The sequence below is a fragment of the Apium graveolens genome, chromosome 1 (genome assembly GCF_009905375.1).
Source record: "Apium graveolens cultivar Ventura chromosome 1, ASM990537v1, whole genome shotgun sequence".
In the NCBI taxonomy this organism is placed as follows: Eukaryota; Viridiplantae; Streptophyta; class Magnoliopsida; order Apiales; family Apiaceae; genus Apium; species Apium graveolens.
The window spans coordinates 154,183,207-154,199,567 of NC_133647.1; the positions used below are offsets into that span (position 1 = coordinate 154,183,207).

Here is a 16,361-nt window from a genome sequence, read left to right on the forward strand (position 1 = left end):
CCTGCCCCGAACTTCTTGGTTGGGTATGGTACACTCCACCACGAAGTCAGCCAACACATGGGCTTTTTTTGTCGTTCACGGCTTGTACTTGATGTCAAATTCTCCCAATTCTATTGCCCATTTAATCAGTCTCCCACTAGCTTTGAGACTGTGAATGATGTTTCTCAAGGGCTGATTTGTTAGCACCTTAATTTTATGAGCTTGGAAGTAAGGACGCAACTTCCTTGAAGCCATCACTAGAGCTAAAACAAACTTTTCAATAGTCGAATAATTCAACTCATCTCCATGCAGAATCTTACTAACATAATATATGGGTTTCTAGACTTTAAGTTCCTCCTTAACCAATATAACGCTCAAGGCATTTTCTGAAACGGCCAAATATAAGTACAACGTTTCATTCAGAGCTGGTTTGGCCAACAACAGGGCTTGAACCATATACTTCTTCAATTCTTCAAACGCCTCCTGACTTTCCTCATTCCATATGAAATCTTTTACCTTCTTCAAGGATTTAAAGAATGGTAAGCACTTATCTCCGGACTTGGAGATAAGTCGTCCTAAGGCAACGACCCTTCTAGTAAGTTTTTGAACATCCTTGATAGATCACAGATGCTCCATGTCTAAAATGGCCTTTATCTTATCAGGATTTGCTTCAATTCCCCTCTTGGAGACCATCAATCCCAAAAACTTTCCAGATCCCACTCTGAAAGCACACTTTGCAGGATTTAACATCATTTTGTGGTATCTCAGGACCTCAAAAGCTTCCCTCAAATGGGTTATGTGGTCATTCTTCACAAGACACTTGACTAACATGTAATCTACATACACTTCCATTATTTTTCCAATAAGATCTTTAAAAATTTTATTCATCAACCTTTTACAGGTAGCTCCTGCATTCTTGAGACCAAACGTCATAACAAGATAATAAAAAATACCAAAGTCAGTGATGAATGATACCTTTGGGATGTCATCTTTATGCATCTTGATCCGATTGTATCCACTGAATCCATCCATAAAACTCAGCATCTCGTGACCAGCGGTCGCATCTATCAATGTATCAATCCTTGACAACGGGAAACAATCCTTTGGGCATGCATCATTTAGATCAGTGACGTCCATGCACATTCTCCATTTTCCATTAGCCTTCTTTACCATTACAGGGTTTGCTAACCATTCTGGAATTGTATCTCTTCAATGAAACCAGCCTCTAAGAGCTTCTATACTTCTTGTTTGATTGCCTCCTGCCTCTCTAGGGCAAAACTCCTTTTCTTTTGCTTTACAGTCTTTCGGTTCAAATCCATGTTTAATTTGGGAGTGATTAGTTCTGGGTCTATTCCAGGCATATCAGTTGCTGCTCATGCAAATACATCACTATTTTCTTGTAAAAACCTCACCAACTTCCCTCTAAGGGGCTCCTCTAGTGACGCTACAATGAAAATTACTCTCTCAGGATCCTCGGGAGCCAAAGGGATCGGAACCAAATCTTCTGCTGGCTTTCCTCTTTTCTCGTCATTTTCGCGGATATCCAGATCTTCAATAGGCAAAACCTGCCCCCAACTCCATCTGCTCTAAGAGAGGCTACATAACAACTCCTTGCCATCTTTTGATCTCCTCTCTTTTCTCCAATCTCATTTCGGGTGGGAAACTTCATCACTGAATGGTAAGAATAAGGGATTTCCTTGAAAGCATGTATTCCCGTTCTTCCCATGATTGCATTGTAAGTCGATCCAGCCTTTACCACTACAAAGTCTAACATATGTGTTGCTTGTCTTGGTTCCTGACCTATAGTTAGAGGGAACTTAATTATTCCCTCCACGGGGCACTCGACTCCAGTGAAACTATATATAGGCATATCAGTTGGGGTTAATTGAGAATCATTGTAACCAATCCTTATAAAGGTATCATGGAGTAAGATGTCCACTGAAGCTCCATTGTCTACAATGACTCTCTTCACCGAGTTATTCCCTATTATCGGTGTTATGACTAAAGGATCGTCATGAGGAAATTTGACACCCTCTAAATCAAAATCATCGAATGTCATTGTTACTCCCGTCCTAGCCCTCTTCGGGGCTTCTCCGACAATATGCATGACTTCTCTGGTATATGCTTTCCTTGAGTTTTTGGATGAACCATCAGCAGTTGGTCCTCCAAAGATCGTATTTATCACTGGCCCTCGAGGTCGTGGTCCTCCAAAGATTGCGTTTATCACCGGTAACATGGGTTGGAGATTTCGCCCATGATCATCCTGATCCCTTTTATGATTATCGAAGTTCCTTCTTCCACTATTATTCCTATCTCCTCAATCTCCAGTATACTTGCTCAGCCTTCCTTTTCGAATGAGGAATTCAATTTCATCCTTCAATTGTCTACACTCATCGGTGTCATGATCAACATCCTTGTGAAATCTACAATATCTGCTCTTATCTAGCTTAGTAGGATCAGCCCTTAGGGGCTTGAGCCCACCAACATCTCGATATTTCTCGATTTCCATCAAGATCTGACTTCTAGGAGCGTTCAGCTTAGCATATTCGGTGAACTTTTGCCCAGGTCCTCCCTTCTTCGGGGTTGAATCAACATCTTTCTCGGTTCTAGGATACTTGTCCTTAGCAGTATATTTCAAATCAGTTTTACGCTTCTTGCCACCAGCGGGCTCGTTGTTCACCACCGTTTTCCTCATACTTTCTTCTACCTTAATATACTTTTTGGCCCTATCTTGGAGCTGTAACATGCTTTCAGGGAGGCGCTTAGCTAATGATATCTTGAAGAACTCGTCCCTAGTTCCCTGCTGCAGTGCTATCATGGCTACCTTTTCATCAAGGTCTGGGACCTTCAAAGCCTCCTTTGTGAAATGGTTCAGATAATCTCTCAATGATTCCTTTACTCCTTGCACAATGCTCATGAGAGATGTCGAACTTTTCTCATATAATCTTTCAATGATGAATTGCTTGATAAAAGCTTGACTTAGATCTATGAAGGACCCAATAGAATTCGGCGGCAAACGACTGTACCACCTTTGAGCCATTCCTGACAGGGTTTGCGGAAAGGCCCGACACTTAATAGCATCATTCACGGGCTGCAGCAACAGTGCATTAGAGAATGTTCGGAAATGATTAGCGGGATCCCCGGTGCCATCATAAGTTTTGATGATGGGCATCTTAAACTTTCTTGAGATGTGGGCAATCATTATCTCTTCAGTGAATGGTGGAGTTGGATCATCAGGATCTCCTAGGGGCAGAAGATCACTTGGATCATCCTTTGGGACAACAATTCTTCTTTGTAGCGGACCATCCAGGTTTATGATTGGAGAAGGATTTCTCCTCCTCGGAGGTAGTGGGGGTCTTGGGGTCAGGTGCGCCTTTAGGTCGCGCTTCAGCCTTCGGATCTCAATTTCATGAGCCCTGATCATCTCCTCTACTTCTTGGGTAGTCGTCCCTCGTTTGCTTCTGGGGTATTGGTTAGCATCCGGCATTGGTTCTTTACCAGAATTCCTCCTTCTTGGAGCTACATCATCATCCGAAGATTCAAAATCTCTCTCAGTATAAGGCCCAGAGAATTCTTGATCCTTTGGGATAGGAGCCAAACCACGTATGTATTGGGGCGTCTGCCCTTGTGCTTCACTCCGATTGGAGTGCCCACTCCCTCCAACCTCTGGGTATAAGGGCATCCGGTACGGGGGGTTAGTGGTCACAATTGTTGAATATTCATACCCAACGGGTTGAGGATTTGCAGGTGCTTGTAGCTACTGAAATTGGGGATTCGTCCCTTGAAGAGATGGGGGGTTCGTCCCTTATGATCGAGGTTCAGTTACTCCCACCGGGGCTCCTCCTTGAGTGGTGCCATAGGTTGAATGCGGGGGTATCTCCATCATCGATGAGATTGTTTGGGTTGTCCCAGACGGTGCTCCTTCAGGTGCATTATTTTTGCTCCGTGTGTTCACCATGGTTGTTGTTATGCTTTCCCACAAACAATGTCAAATGTTATGGATAAAAACTTAGGGTATATTTAATACTAGGGTTCGTGAACTTCGAGACTCGGTTTGACTACTCTTGTGTTTCGTGACTCAATCTGCCTTAACAAGATGTATACGTACCTTGCTGTTTGCCAATGATCAAGTCAAAAAACGTAGTTCTGATTTGTGGGATGAGATCCCTTATATTGGCATGTGATGCCTTTGATTTAGGTTAGGATTAGGAGACTTGGTGGACAAGTCTCAGAATTAGAGTGGACTTTGGAGTCCTATAATGCAGGAAATTGATTCCTTATCCTATGAAATTTCGTGGAGGCCAATCTCCAAGAAATTGTGTTCTTATTTGGACTTTACTTATCAGCTGATTTATCCCTTATTAATTAATTACGAAATTAATTAATATTCAAGGTTCTTGGCTTTTTATAATGGGATTTATTGTCAGCCCGATCCAGGTATAATTAATGCGAGATTAATTACGTAATCATGGTTTATTTTACTCCCTGTCAATTATTATGCATAAATCAACTACAAAAAAAATGTATACATCACTTAAATATCAAATATGAACTAGATATGGGGTATTATTTTTTTAAAATTTCATGAAAACTTAATGAAATTTAAATAAAATTTTATATATTATTAATTAATTAATTGAATTAATTCTGATTAATATTTCGATTAATCAATTCGTTTAATTACTGATTATCCAATTAACCGCAGAAAGATATCTTTATTAAATAATACTGATTTTAAAATTTTAGAATATTGAGATTAATCGATAAAATCGGAAATTTTTAGAATCATGATCTCATATAACAAAATTAATGGAGAGAGGAGAAATAAACCAAAGTAGGACAATCAGTCCAATATTCATAGAGGCCTCGTTATCTCTCGGCCAGGAAACTTAGCGCTATTGTCAGTTCAAGTCCGGCAACTAACTCAAAAGATGGCCCAATCGACATTCGGCCCACCGTTTAAGACTGGATCTGGACTCTGAGGTTTAGAGCCAACCTACTTATTAGGTTTTTTTTTTTAAAAATAACTGTGTTTGGTATTGCGGTTTGAAACAGCAACAGCAGTTTTTCGCTGAAAATTATTATTATTTTTTGATAAAATTTAAAAGCTCTTTTCAGAAAAATGTTTTTGACCTGAAAACTGTTGTTAGAGAAACCAAGTCCCCGTACTTTTAGAAAAAACTGCTTTTCAACTATTTCGTGAAGCAGATACTGATTTCACCATCAAACATTATCAAAAATATTATTATTTTTAATTTTTTGCATCAAAATATATACGTTTCAAAAAAATTACCAAACAGTCATTTGATTTTTACAACATCATTTTTTTCAGCAGTAATTTTTCTAACGGCACATCAATTTTTAACAACAATCCCAAATAAAGCTATTAGGTTAATATATTATTTACAATATTATGATTATTTATATAAAGACTGAATTTTATTTTATTTGGTACTGTAATTATCGAAATAATTTATTAAGTCTATTTTCCCAAGATGGGACTGGAGTAAATTATTTATTTGATGTGTTTATTTATGTATTCATCTATCGAGTTTATATTAAATTGTAAAATAGTAGAATGTATTTTGAAAATAAAAATTTAAAAATTATTGTAAAATAGAGCTACTTAAAAACCACTGTATTCGACGGAGAGAGCAAAAAATGAGGAGGAGGCTCGGTCTATTTTTTCTATTTTAATTGAATAATGTTAACTATCAAATTTGTTTGGATCTTATATCTCAACTTTTATATAATATAAATCTCTGCATTCACATAAATTCGTCAATAAAACTTATATGAAAGTATCAAATCAGCAATTATAAAATAAAAAGTTTTGTAATTTATCTCTTCGTATATTTTGAAAAGTAAATTTAAAAGTTGTTCACGTAACAAAAATAAAAAAAATAAAAATGAAAATTAAAGTTGTTAAAGTGAAAGGAAGAGGATAACAAAACTCTCCCTCCATTAAATTTTCCATTGTTGAAGGGAAGAATGTCAAGTATAGTTTTATCCTCTCTCGCTAATCTCCATTTCCTCGATCCAACAACTACCACTCCATCTCGTCTCCTCTCTCTACCCATTTCTTTCCCCTGCTGTTCTTCTTCATCTCTCTCCTTATCTCTCTCTCCTCACCGCCGTAGTTTCTGCCGGAGCTCCCCCGCCGGAGAAGAAGAGTTGTTAGTTGAATTCTCCGAAGAAGAAGAAGAAGAGTACTCTGAGTCTGAGTTTGATGATAGTGATAATTTGGAGTATGAAGCTCTAGAACTAGAAGCTCAGAGGGTTGCTAGAGACTACTCTCTTTCTCTTTCCCAAACTTTACTTATTGGTAACTCTTGTTATTTTATTTACAGATAGACTCATCTATGATTGTATTATGATAAATATAGTGTTTTCCCGGACTTTATTTGATTTTGATTATTGATAGCTTCTTACAGTGTGCTCATGCACAATGTGCCGTGTGACATTGTGTGTGTGTGTGTGCGTGGAGAGAGAGAGAGAGAGTCAGGGAGAGAGAGGTACATAGAGAGATATATAGAGAGGGAGAGAGAGGGTATATAATGAGAGAGCGAGGGAGAGAGAGAGAGGTACAGAGAGAGATATATAGAGAGGGAGAGAGAGAGAGGTACAGAGAGAGATATATAGAGAGGGAGAGAGAGGTACAGATAGATATATAGAGAGGGAGAGAGATTTTTGCTTGCCATTTGTTTTCTTTTTGGTCTCTCTCTGCATTCCATTTTGGCTACTGTTATTGGATAGTCTTTTTATTGGATACTCATTTTATTCGGACTTTCTGCTAACCGACTGTTACTTAAAACTCTCTAGACGTTTTATTAGTGTACCTCTTGGTTAGATGTTTCATGATATATTTGACTGACACAAGCTCCATCTGGTACCATTATGTATTATAGTCAAGAAGTTCTTTTCTTCAATTTCCAACACATTGCATGATCAGTCTACATGTTAAATTCAATAATTTGCACTAAAAGGATTGAGTGATTTTTTGAATATGATAATTGGACAAGATGATGATGTAGGTTTGTTTTGGGAGGACTATCTGTATGTAAGACTGTAACATAAAAAGATTCTCTGTATGTTTCTTGTTGTTTACCTAACATATTGAATTGATAATCTTGTCATGATATCAGATGATGGAACAAGTGTTCAAAAGGACACTCGTCAAAAGGAAACTCGAGGGAGGCAAAACAGACGTAGAGATACCACCACTAAAAATGTTAGCTTCTTTTTCTGCCCATTCTCATTTTCTAAGCCACAACACTAGAGGGCAGTTTCAGCTTCTCACACTTTGTGGTAAATTAACCAAGGCAATTATCCCCTGGAACAGGGAGAGTTTGCTGGATGCAGTGAATTTCTATTGAAATGCTTTATACAAATATTAATATTAATGTTTCGTCTTCTGATTTACGTGTGAAAAAACATTATCATCTCTTCATTACTTTTTAATCTCGACCATGTTTTTGCTATGACAATGACAAAAGTGTATGTGACACTATTGTTATCAAAATAAAAAATGCATGATGTGAAGTAAAATATGTTTTCCTGTTGTAGAAAGACATTATTAATATGAAGTTCATAAGGAGCACACCCATTGTAAAGGAAAATCTGAGAATTTATTGTGCTTAATATAATGTAACATCCTTTATGTTATCACTTATTAGCTTAATAATACATCTAGCATGATTGTGAGATATGTTGATTTATTATCTTCACACGTAATTTAGACATCATTGATTGAAGTATATCTTTGTTATAGTTGTAGATTGAAGTTCCGATGTATGTAAATTATTTGTATATATAATATTGTCTCTTTTGTAGTTATGGACCATCTTCTTAGCTTTAAATGCTTGCATAACTGCTGTAATTATATACCACTTTAAGAGCTCTTGTTTAATCTCGCTTTAAGTGCAATGTAATTACTGCTTCTTTTCAGTCTGTGCTGTCTTAAAACTTATGTTTTGAAAATGTAATAGAGATTATTTAGATATCTACTATTGTGATCCTTACTTCCTTCAATTTATCTCAGATCCCAGATCATCTTCTTCCAAAGGTTGCAATTGTTGGAAGGCCAAATGTCGGTAAATCAGCACTGTTTAACCGACTTGTTGGGGTATAGAATTCAACAAACACTTCTAACATAGTTTTATTATTCTTGAAGAACTAGATACACACACATACATGATACACGTATCTTTGAATATAGTTGTCTCAGTAAGTTTTAGTACTTACTTTGTACTTCTTCTCTTCAAAGGGAAACAGGGCCATTGTGGTTGATGAACCTGGAGTTACTAGGGATCGTTTGTACGGTAGATCTTTTTGGGGAGATTATGAATTCTTGGTAATAGATACTGGAGGTGTTCTCACAGTTTCAAAGTTACAGACTGACGTTATGAAGGACTTGGCAATCTCAACAACAATTGGCATGGAGGGAATTCCACTTGCATCAAGGGAGGCTGCTGTTGCCAGGATGCCTTCAATGATTGAAAGGCAAGCTACTGTAGCTGTAGAAGAGTCATCAGTCATCATATTTGTTGTAGATGGTCAGGTATTGTCTTTTGCGACTGATTGTCCTTGATTTAGTAAGCTTTATATGTGCTTAGGCTAACCATCCGTGTTCTATAGTTCATGGAATGGTCACCTAATATTTCATGTATAATTGATACTTTTAATACACGGGAGGTAGAATCATTTAGGACAAATGCTTAATAGCTCTTGTATTTTAACTTCTATAGATGTTTGATCTGATGAATATTAACGATATATGAACCAAATGGGTAATTATGTTACTTGCAGTAGTAGCCCATACACGGACCATATGGGTAATGGGTCATTAGTCATTACCTAAATAGTACTGTGTGTAACTTTTATTGAAGGATGTAATAGATTGCACATGATCTTAAGTAACATCACTATTTAGTATTTACTAAGCAATTGATTATTAGAGAAACTTGGTAGCAATTAAAGTAACAGGTGTTATATTCATGGACAATGGTAACAATGATGCTAAGAAGCAGGAAGGTATAGATGTTTTTTTTTGTGGAACCTTGAAGCATCAATGAGTCAGGACCATTCCTGATATCAAAGTAATATGGATAGTCATATATCAAAGCCAAATGTTGAAATAGTATGGATCCGGGCGGCGTGGGAGCGAGTATCACCAAAATCTAGGTACTGCAAGGTTGGAATCTGTACAAGATCTTGAGACACTGCCTTTATGTATTGGTGTGAAAGATTGAAATGTTTTTTGTTGATTGTGTCACAAGTTCTTTAAGTACTCCCTCCGTCCCTTTCAATTGTTTACATTTTTTAGAGAGTGTTCGACACGCATTTTAAGGTGCATATAAAGTATAGTTCTGTAATTTTTTTTTACAATTTTGTTTTTCTAAATAAAAATTAAAACATTCAACTTTTATTCAGAAAAAAGAAAATTGTAAAAATAAGTTACATAACTATACTTTTTATACACCTTAAAATACGTGCCGGACACTTCCTCAGAAATGTAAACTATTCAAAGAGACTGAGGGAGTATTAGTCAAGTTGATTCGCCCTGTGGAAGTAGGCAGGAGACTTTTTGAACCATGTAGATTTACCTTTTGTCTTTTTCTCAATTTATTATTTTTCCCCATTGTTATTTGTTTATTGTTGTACTATAGATTTTATCACTACCCTTCAACTGTTGTGTTCGTTGCATACAAAGTTTATTGCTCCCCCTTGGCCAACGAGGCCTGTTTATTCAAGTGATCTAGTGGTTTTCTGTTATGTGCAAATTTATGTCTTTTAATAAAAATAGTTATCAAAAATTTATTCTGTAATATGCTTCTTGTTCATCTGTATGTGGTTCTTAGACTCTTATTTATACACAGCTATAATAATTTACTCTGAACAGGCAGGTTTAACAGCAGCTGATGAGGAGATAGGGGACTGGCTGCGTAAGAACTATTCAGACAAGTATGTCATTCTCGCTGTTAACAAATGTGAATCTCCGCGGAAAGGAGTCATGCAAGCATCAGAGTTTTGGTCGTTGGGGTGAGTCGTTTCTATCTCTATATTTACAGTAGTCATATCTCTGTAACTTCATTCTACTCGTTCATTTCTAATATCATCAGTTAATGATCATTTACCTATTATAATTGTAAGTGCGTGATTATCACACGAGTGGTTAACAGTTGAGAGAAGTTTGTGATTTAAAAGAGCACTTCTAGAGAAAGTCTTTGGAGTTATGTATATGAACTGTGAATGCAGCATATTAATGTGCATATTCTCTTGGGATATACCTCTGACGCATCTTATGATATGTACGTTGGGTGTTTACATAGTATAAATAAAAATATTGCTTTATCAGTTTTGAATATTTGATGAGACCTGCTTTCTCTCTGCCATATCTGATTAGGTTTGAAAATAAATTCAGATTGGGACGGATATATTAACAAGTCAATCATATCCTCTATTGAAACTATTGCTTCTCATCTGGGTCAGCTCAGCTAATTGGTTTATCAGTTATGAGTTTTTTTATGAGACGTGCTTTTGTCTGTTATATTTGATTAGGTTCACTCCACTTCCAATATCTGCTGTATCTGGAACTGGAACTGGAGAGCTTCTTGATCTTGTTTGTTCAGGACTGATAAAAACTGAGGTACCCCTTCTTTCCCACTTGCAAGAAAAGTAAATTATTTGGTTCTGATAATTGTTCAAGTATAACTGTATAAGTTTGATAGTCACTGCACTTCATAGTTCTTAGTCAAACAGCAAAGGAACAACTTCGACAAATAGAATGGTTGCCAGATAAGATCTGGAACGATTTGTGAGCTTTGTAGCATAGTTTTAAATTCTAATGAGCCCCCCCCCCCCTTTACTTTTTATTGTAATTTTTGTGACAAAAGAACTCATTTTTTTGGGAGTATGGGTGGTGTACTCATTCACACAGTTTTATTGGAATTTATCATTTCCTATTTGAAAAGGGTGATTCATTTCTTTGTTCTATATAATTATAGTTTCTTTCCGGAATCATATGGAAGTTTTAGTTTTATAAACCGCGTTCTTAGCTAAATAATGAGTTTTTTGGGTCATGCCCTTGTGCTATATTATGATTCTGTCAGAATGTCATTCTCTCTCAGTTAACCTTAATTCCAAAAGAAGGAATATAACTACTATTGTTAATTGTCTACAGGACTCGGAAGCTCTAGTAGAAGAAGAAAGTTATGTTCCTGCAATTGCTATTGTTGGCCGACCTAATGTCGGCAAAAGTAGCATCTTAAATGCATTAGTCGGAGAGAACAGAACAATTGTTAGTCCAGTTAGTGGAACTACTCGAGATGCTATTGATACAGAATTCACTGGACCTGATGGACAGGTTTGACCAGCATAGAATATAAGATGTTGGCATCTTCAATTGTTTGCACAGTTGCAGTTATATATGCATTATTTCTTCATTATTATTTGTCTTCTGATAGCTTCTGCTAAATATTCATTGACGATGTTATAATAGTATAGACGCAACAGCTGATAATTGGTCATACTTGCTAGGCATTTTTAATCTTCGTGCACTCCCTCTTATTAATTGTCAATTTATTATTGTCACCAGAAACATTTAGGGAACTTTTCAGAGTCTTTCTAACTGTTCTTTAGTTTTAGTTTATTATGTTTCTCATAAAGTGGACTGCAAACCCTATCAGCAAAAAGTTTCAGACCTCTAGGAGCATGTCAGGAGATGTCTCCCGTAATTGGAATATTGGTAGTAAAAATAGTGATTTTTAAGTTCTCTTCATTTGCCGAATCCTAATTGGTCTGGCCAATTTTATCAGAGTCCAACTTGGCCTAGCCTGAAAAAGTTATTTCCCGGTTTCTTGTCTTTTTTCCACAACAATATTAGTTTCACTTCCATTACATGTACATGCAAAGTTCAGAGCTTCTCGAGTATGTCATTGCATTGTGCTAGAACACCGAGTTCAGCAATTTAGAGTGTGATTTTAGAGACTCGGGAGGGGGGAGGGAGTGGCGTACTATAGGTGTAGTTCTAATTTAGGGATATAGATTTGAAGGTATTTAGGTGTGATCTACTGTTCTCTTTAGCTTTTATAAGCTTTTAGCTTTGGGACTTTATGTGAAATTTATGTGAGATAGACAATGCATGTTTATCAAGTGCAACATTTAGGGAATTTTTCTTTGCATATGTTGTTTTGGAAGAACCCTGTTCTACTCTTTTCCTGCTCTCCTTTATTTATCGAATCTTATTTTCACCATTTAAAACCATAAAGAAAATATTACACACTACTGCTGAGTGCAATTAATTCAAATAACCCTCGGATCCTGAGTGTTGTGGAGCTGAAGTGTATGGTTGCTATTAAAATTATGACAAGCATGCATATCAAGCTCTAAAAAAGTTTCTATGCTCTACCCTCAGTGGAACTATAAGAGATGCTTTTAAATTGACTAGACATCAATCTCTTCTTAATCTCAACTTCTTGATCAGAAGTGTTGTTTTCTTTTTGCTAAAGAAGTCTTGTCAAACTGCTACTTAAGAAGCTTAATTCTTAATTAGAATATGGCATTGTACATCTCTGTTCATGTTTGGCTGGCTCTTGTACTTTAAATCCATTTAAAGGTTGTATTTTTGTTAATATTTTGTCCAGAAATCATGTCTTTGCATCAGACTTTTTTTAAAAAAAGAGAGATTTTGTTACGCAGAAATTCAAGCTTATTGATACAGCAGGAATCAGAAGGAGGGCAGCGGTGGCATCTTCCGGTAGCACGACAGAAGCTTTATCTGTGAATCGAGCATTTCGTGCTGTCCGTCGTTCTGATGTTGTGGCCCTTGTAATTGAGGCTCTGGCTTGTATTACTGAGCAGGTAGTTTCTCCTATATATTATGTAGAGTACTAGGGAGTTTGTCTTGTGAGGTGAAGTAGTACGTTAAGTTTACTTTACTGATTGATCTAGGCTCCAGATGGCTTTTTTGCTTAATTATTATGGTCTGCAGAGTCAGACAGGCATCCGACCCAGATCTATAGACCTGATTAAACTTGTATCAGAGGAATTTAATGTAGTCTTGAGTACATCAAATGTCTTTCTACACCAATAGTAACTTGCCACTGCTCTTTCTCGGTACAAAAGGCATAAACTTGACTTATTTTTCGTCAATTGTTATTATGATCTCACCTTAAAACTAAATTCTATAATATGCAATGACTTCTTATCACTTCTTCGAAAAGTATAACTTTGCTGGAAAGTTGCTACATGGACTTCTAAAACTCGCCAGATTCTTATTGAAGATCTGCGATTTTTGCCAAAATTTCTAGGATTTCAAGATTGCTGAAAGGATTGAAAGAGAAGGGAAGGGTTGCTTGATTGTCGTGAATAAGTGGGATACTGTCCCAAACAAGAATCAGGAAACTACCAAGTATTATGAGCAAGATGTTAGGGAGAAGCTCCGTCTTCTTAATTGGGCACCCATTGTTTATTCAACTGCAATAGTTGGGCATAGCGTTGACAAGTATGTTTATGAGGTGTTCTTTCTTGCTTAATTATTATTGTTTATTGCTTCGTTTTCTTATTACCAATGAGCTAAATCTAATTAACCATCTAACTCTTGGGTGCACTTTTATTTGGACGACCTAAATAGTTTTATTGATTTTCATCTCTAATTGCACAAATAATGTTCTTCTCACTTAGGTGATGCTTATTTGCAGAAATCAAATGTTATGCAACAAAACCATCTTCTACAAATTCTAGCATTATCTTTTTGGGCTTTGAGAAGTCTCCAATGTAATATTTATATGGAGTCAACCTTAGCCATTATAGTTTTTATATTGCACTTGTGATCGATATGTTTCTGAGATTGCAGTTTGTAATTTCTGAGATAGCAGTTAGCAATTTGATATAGCATGAATCTTTGTGGATCACTTGGAAGATATATTAGAGCAAGTCCAAATATGGTGCTATATCTATTATACAACACCCATAAAATAAACATCACTCCCATGGGATGCTAAACATGGATGCAAAATAGCAAAATGCTATACCTGGTGTAAAATATAGAACCAAGTGTATATGTTGTTATAATTGCCACATAAGCATGCAAGTGGGTAAATGGAGGGAAATGTATAATTAAGGTAATAGTGACAAATATAATTGGGCATTTGACTATTGGGTGATAGCAATATAGCTATATTTAGATATATTTGCTGTTTTTTAGAGCTATACATTGGAGCACAAGCTCTCTTTTAACATCAAAAATTAATTTTTGATTTCATAATATAGCAATAGCCATGTGTATTTTAGCATCACCATTCGACATGCACGTATGGAATTTGACATATTCATCCTTTTTTTACAGAATAATTGTTGCCGCTAGTGCAGTTGAGAAGGAAAGATCAAGAAGGCTAACAACCGCCATACTAAATCAAGTGGTACAGGAGGCTCTAGCTTTCAAGTCACCTCCAAGGACCCGAGGTGGGAGGAGAGGACGTGTTTTTTATTGCACTCAGGTACATATTTAGGAATAATGGTTCAGTGCTATATTCTAAAGTGAGAAGTATGGACATTACTTATTGGCATTTTGTACTTTTTGGGACATTTTTTTAGCACTTCGGTTTTAAGATGTTCGATTTCAGTTAAAGTTGATGTTTATCATATTGGGAAGCAACATATTAATGTTATTGTAAATTGTGATTTAATCAAGGTATTCTAAGGGAGTTTTTTTTGCTGGAATTGGAATTTTTTTTATGGGTTTGATTGAAGCACTCCAAAAGTATAATCCGGTGTTTGTTTTTTTTGTAACATATTAAATTCCTTTAGTATTATTTGTATTATAATTTTCTTTTCTTTAGGTATTATGTACGATAGACATTGTCACTCTCTAGAAATTAGAAAATAAATAAATTTGTGGCATTATCATCACTTTTTTAATTATTGTTATTGCTTTTTTTTGTCTTTGTACTCTTTTTCTTAATGATATTTGGCAGTACCTGTAGCTCCGTTTTGTATTTGAAAACCAAGAAAATATGGACCATGACAAACCAATAGGGTATTTATAAATCCCTTTAGATTATATAGTGCAACATGTGGTTTTGGAAGTTATATAATATGTTAATATAATGTCAAGTTGTTATCATACTGTGCATCTTAAGTTATTAGATAAAGATAAAATCTTCTGAATCACTCTTGTAATTGTTCAAACTATAACTGAGAAGCATGGGAAATAGTGAACTATGTTTGTGTCATTGGTAATTGTGTTTGATCTTCCCTTTGCAGGCAGCAATTAGACCACCGACGTTTGTTTTCTTTGTTAATGATGCCAAACTTTTCCCTGACACATACCGCCGTTATATGGAGAAGCAACTTCGGACGGATGCAGGATTTCCTGGCACGCCTATTCGCCTTTTGTGGCGCAGCAGAAAAAAATCCGAAAGACTTAATGGTGAGTAAGATGATTTGATGTGCGTTTTTTTTCTCTCCCTAGTACATGTGTTTGTCACATGTATGTTACTCTCGCTCTCTCAAGAAAATATGAAAGTGCTCCCTGCAAATATCGCGCGGCATTATAATGATTAATGACACAAAACATATCTGCATTCTGCTTTATTTAGCCATCTATATTCTGTCTCAATGATAGACCTCCATATGGACCTAGTTAATGAGAGCACCATGGATGAATTTCCAGAATATGTTTAATGTTGTCTTGAAGCAGTTCAATATTGTTATTTTGCCATTCTTAGATGCAGAGTCATTTTCCGTCCACTGTATTAATACCAGAATTTCCAGGATGAATTCCACTGCTTTAATCGCACCTTCCACTGCTTTAATTGCACCTACTATGGAATACTGGAACCACATATAACTTATATTTTACTAATTGTAATCTCAGGTGGAGGTGCTGCAACAAAGTCACGGGTGAATCTTCCAACCTATACTAGAAAATTAGTGGGAGCTACTTAGATCAATATTGTCCCAAATTTTGGTGCCGGATTACAACTGAATGTTGGAACACGTTGAAGTTAAAGAAACATCCTCTTTTGAGAATATCCTCATTATTAACAATTTCAGGAACAGATGAAGCTAAATATTGTAGTTCCGATTTGTATCATACAAGACGGTTGTTTCCTAGTTGTATATCGACGATTCGGATGACTGATGCATGTACAAGTACAAACATCATCCTATGACATCCAACACTATATTATTAAGCAAAATGAGCTGATGGAAATGTAAATATGTAGAAGCATTTTACAGTGATTAGTTATATTTTCAGATGTCCATTTTATATAAAATGATACTGGGTGTGGAGTGTGGACTGGTGGTTAGCTGGTAATTATCCTATGGTTCAATTATTTTTCGCTAAATAGCTTTCATTCTTGTAACTATATCAATGT

At 36.2% G+C, this 16,361-nt stretch overlaps 1 protein-coding gene across 2 annotated transcripts; it reads left to right on the forward strand.

Annotated features, from left to right (window-relative positions):
* The first annotated feature begins 5,915 nt into the window (after positions 1-5,915).
* Positions 5,916-16,331, forward strand: LOC141668392 (uncharacterized). 2 transcript variants are annotated; one of them, XM_074475272.1, is made up of 12 exons: positions 5,922-6,304; positions 7,125-7,210; positions 8,021-8,104; positions 8,246-8,539; positions 9,881-10,020; positions 10,540-10,627; positions 11,162-11,344; positions 12,679-12,840; positions 13,290-13,483; positions 14,327-14,477; positions 15,244-15,409; positions 15,857-16,331. In XM_074475272.1, exons 1-12 carry the CDS (start codon positions 5,971-5,973, stop codon positions 15,925-15,927), a joined length of 1,953 nt encoding a protein of 650 aa, XP_074331373.1. In that variant the 5' UTR covers positions 5,922-5,970; the 3' UTR covers positions 15,928-16,331. The 2 variants fall into 2 exon arrangements, with proteins under 2 accessions (XP_074331380.1, XP_074331373.1); XM_074475279.1 differs by lacking the exons at positions 15,244-15,409; positions 15,857-16,331 and having other exon boundaries at positions 5,916-6,304; positions 13,290-13,496; positions 14,327-14,429.
* The last annotated feature ends 30 nt before the right edge of the window (positions 16,332-16,361 follow it).

What these genes read in the sequence shown, in the direction of transcription:
- LOC141668392 (XM_074475272.1), top strand. Translation starts at nt 5,971, where the DNA reads ATGTCAAGTATAGTTTTATCCTCTCTCGCTAATCTCCATTTCCTCGAT. An exon ending in GAGATACCACCACTAAAAAT is followed by an intron (nt 7,211 to 8,020) that starts GTTAGCTTCTTT and finishes AATTTATCTCAG; the next exon opens with ATCCCAGATCATCTTCTTCC. An exon ending in AAAATCCGAAAGACTTAATG is followed by an intron (nt 15,410 to 15,856) that starts GTGAGTAAGATG and finishes TTGTAATCTCAG; the next exon opens with GTGGAGGTGCTGCAACAAAG.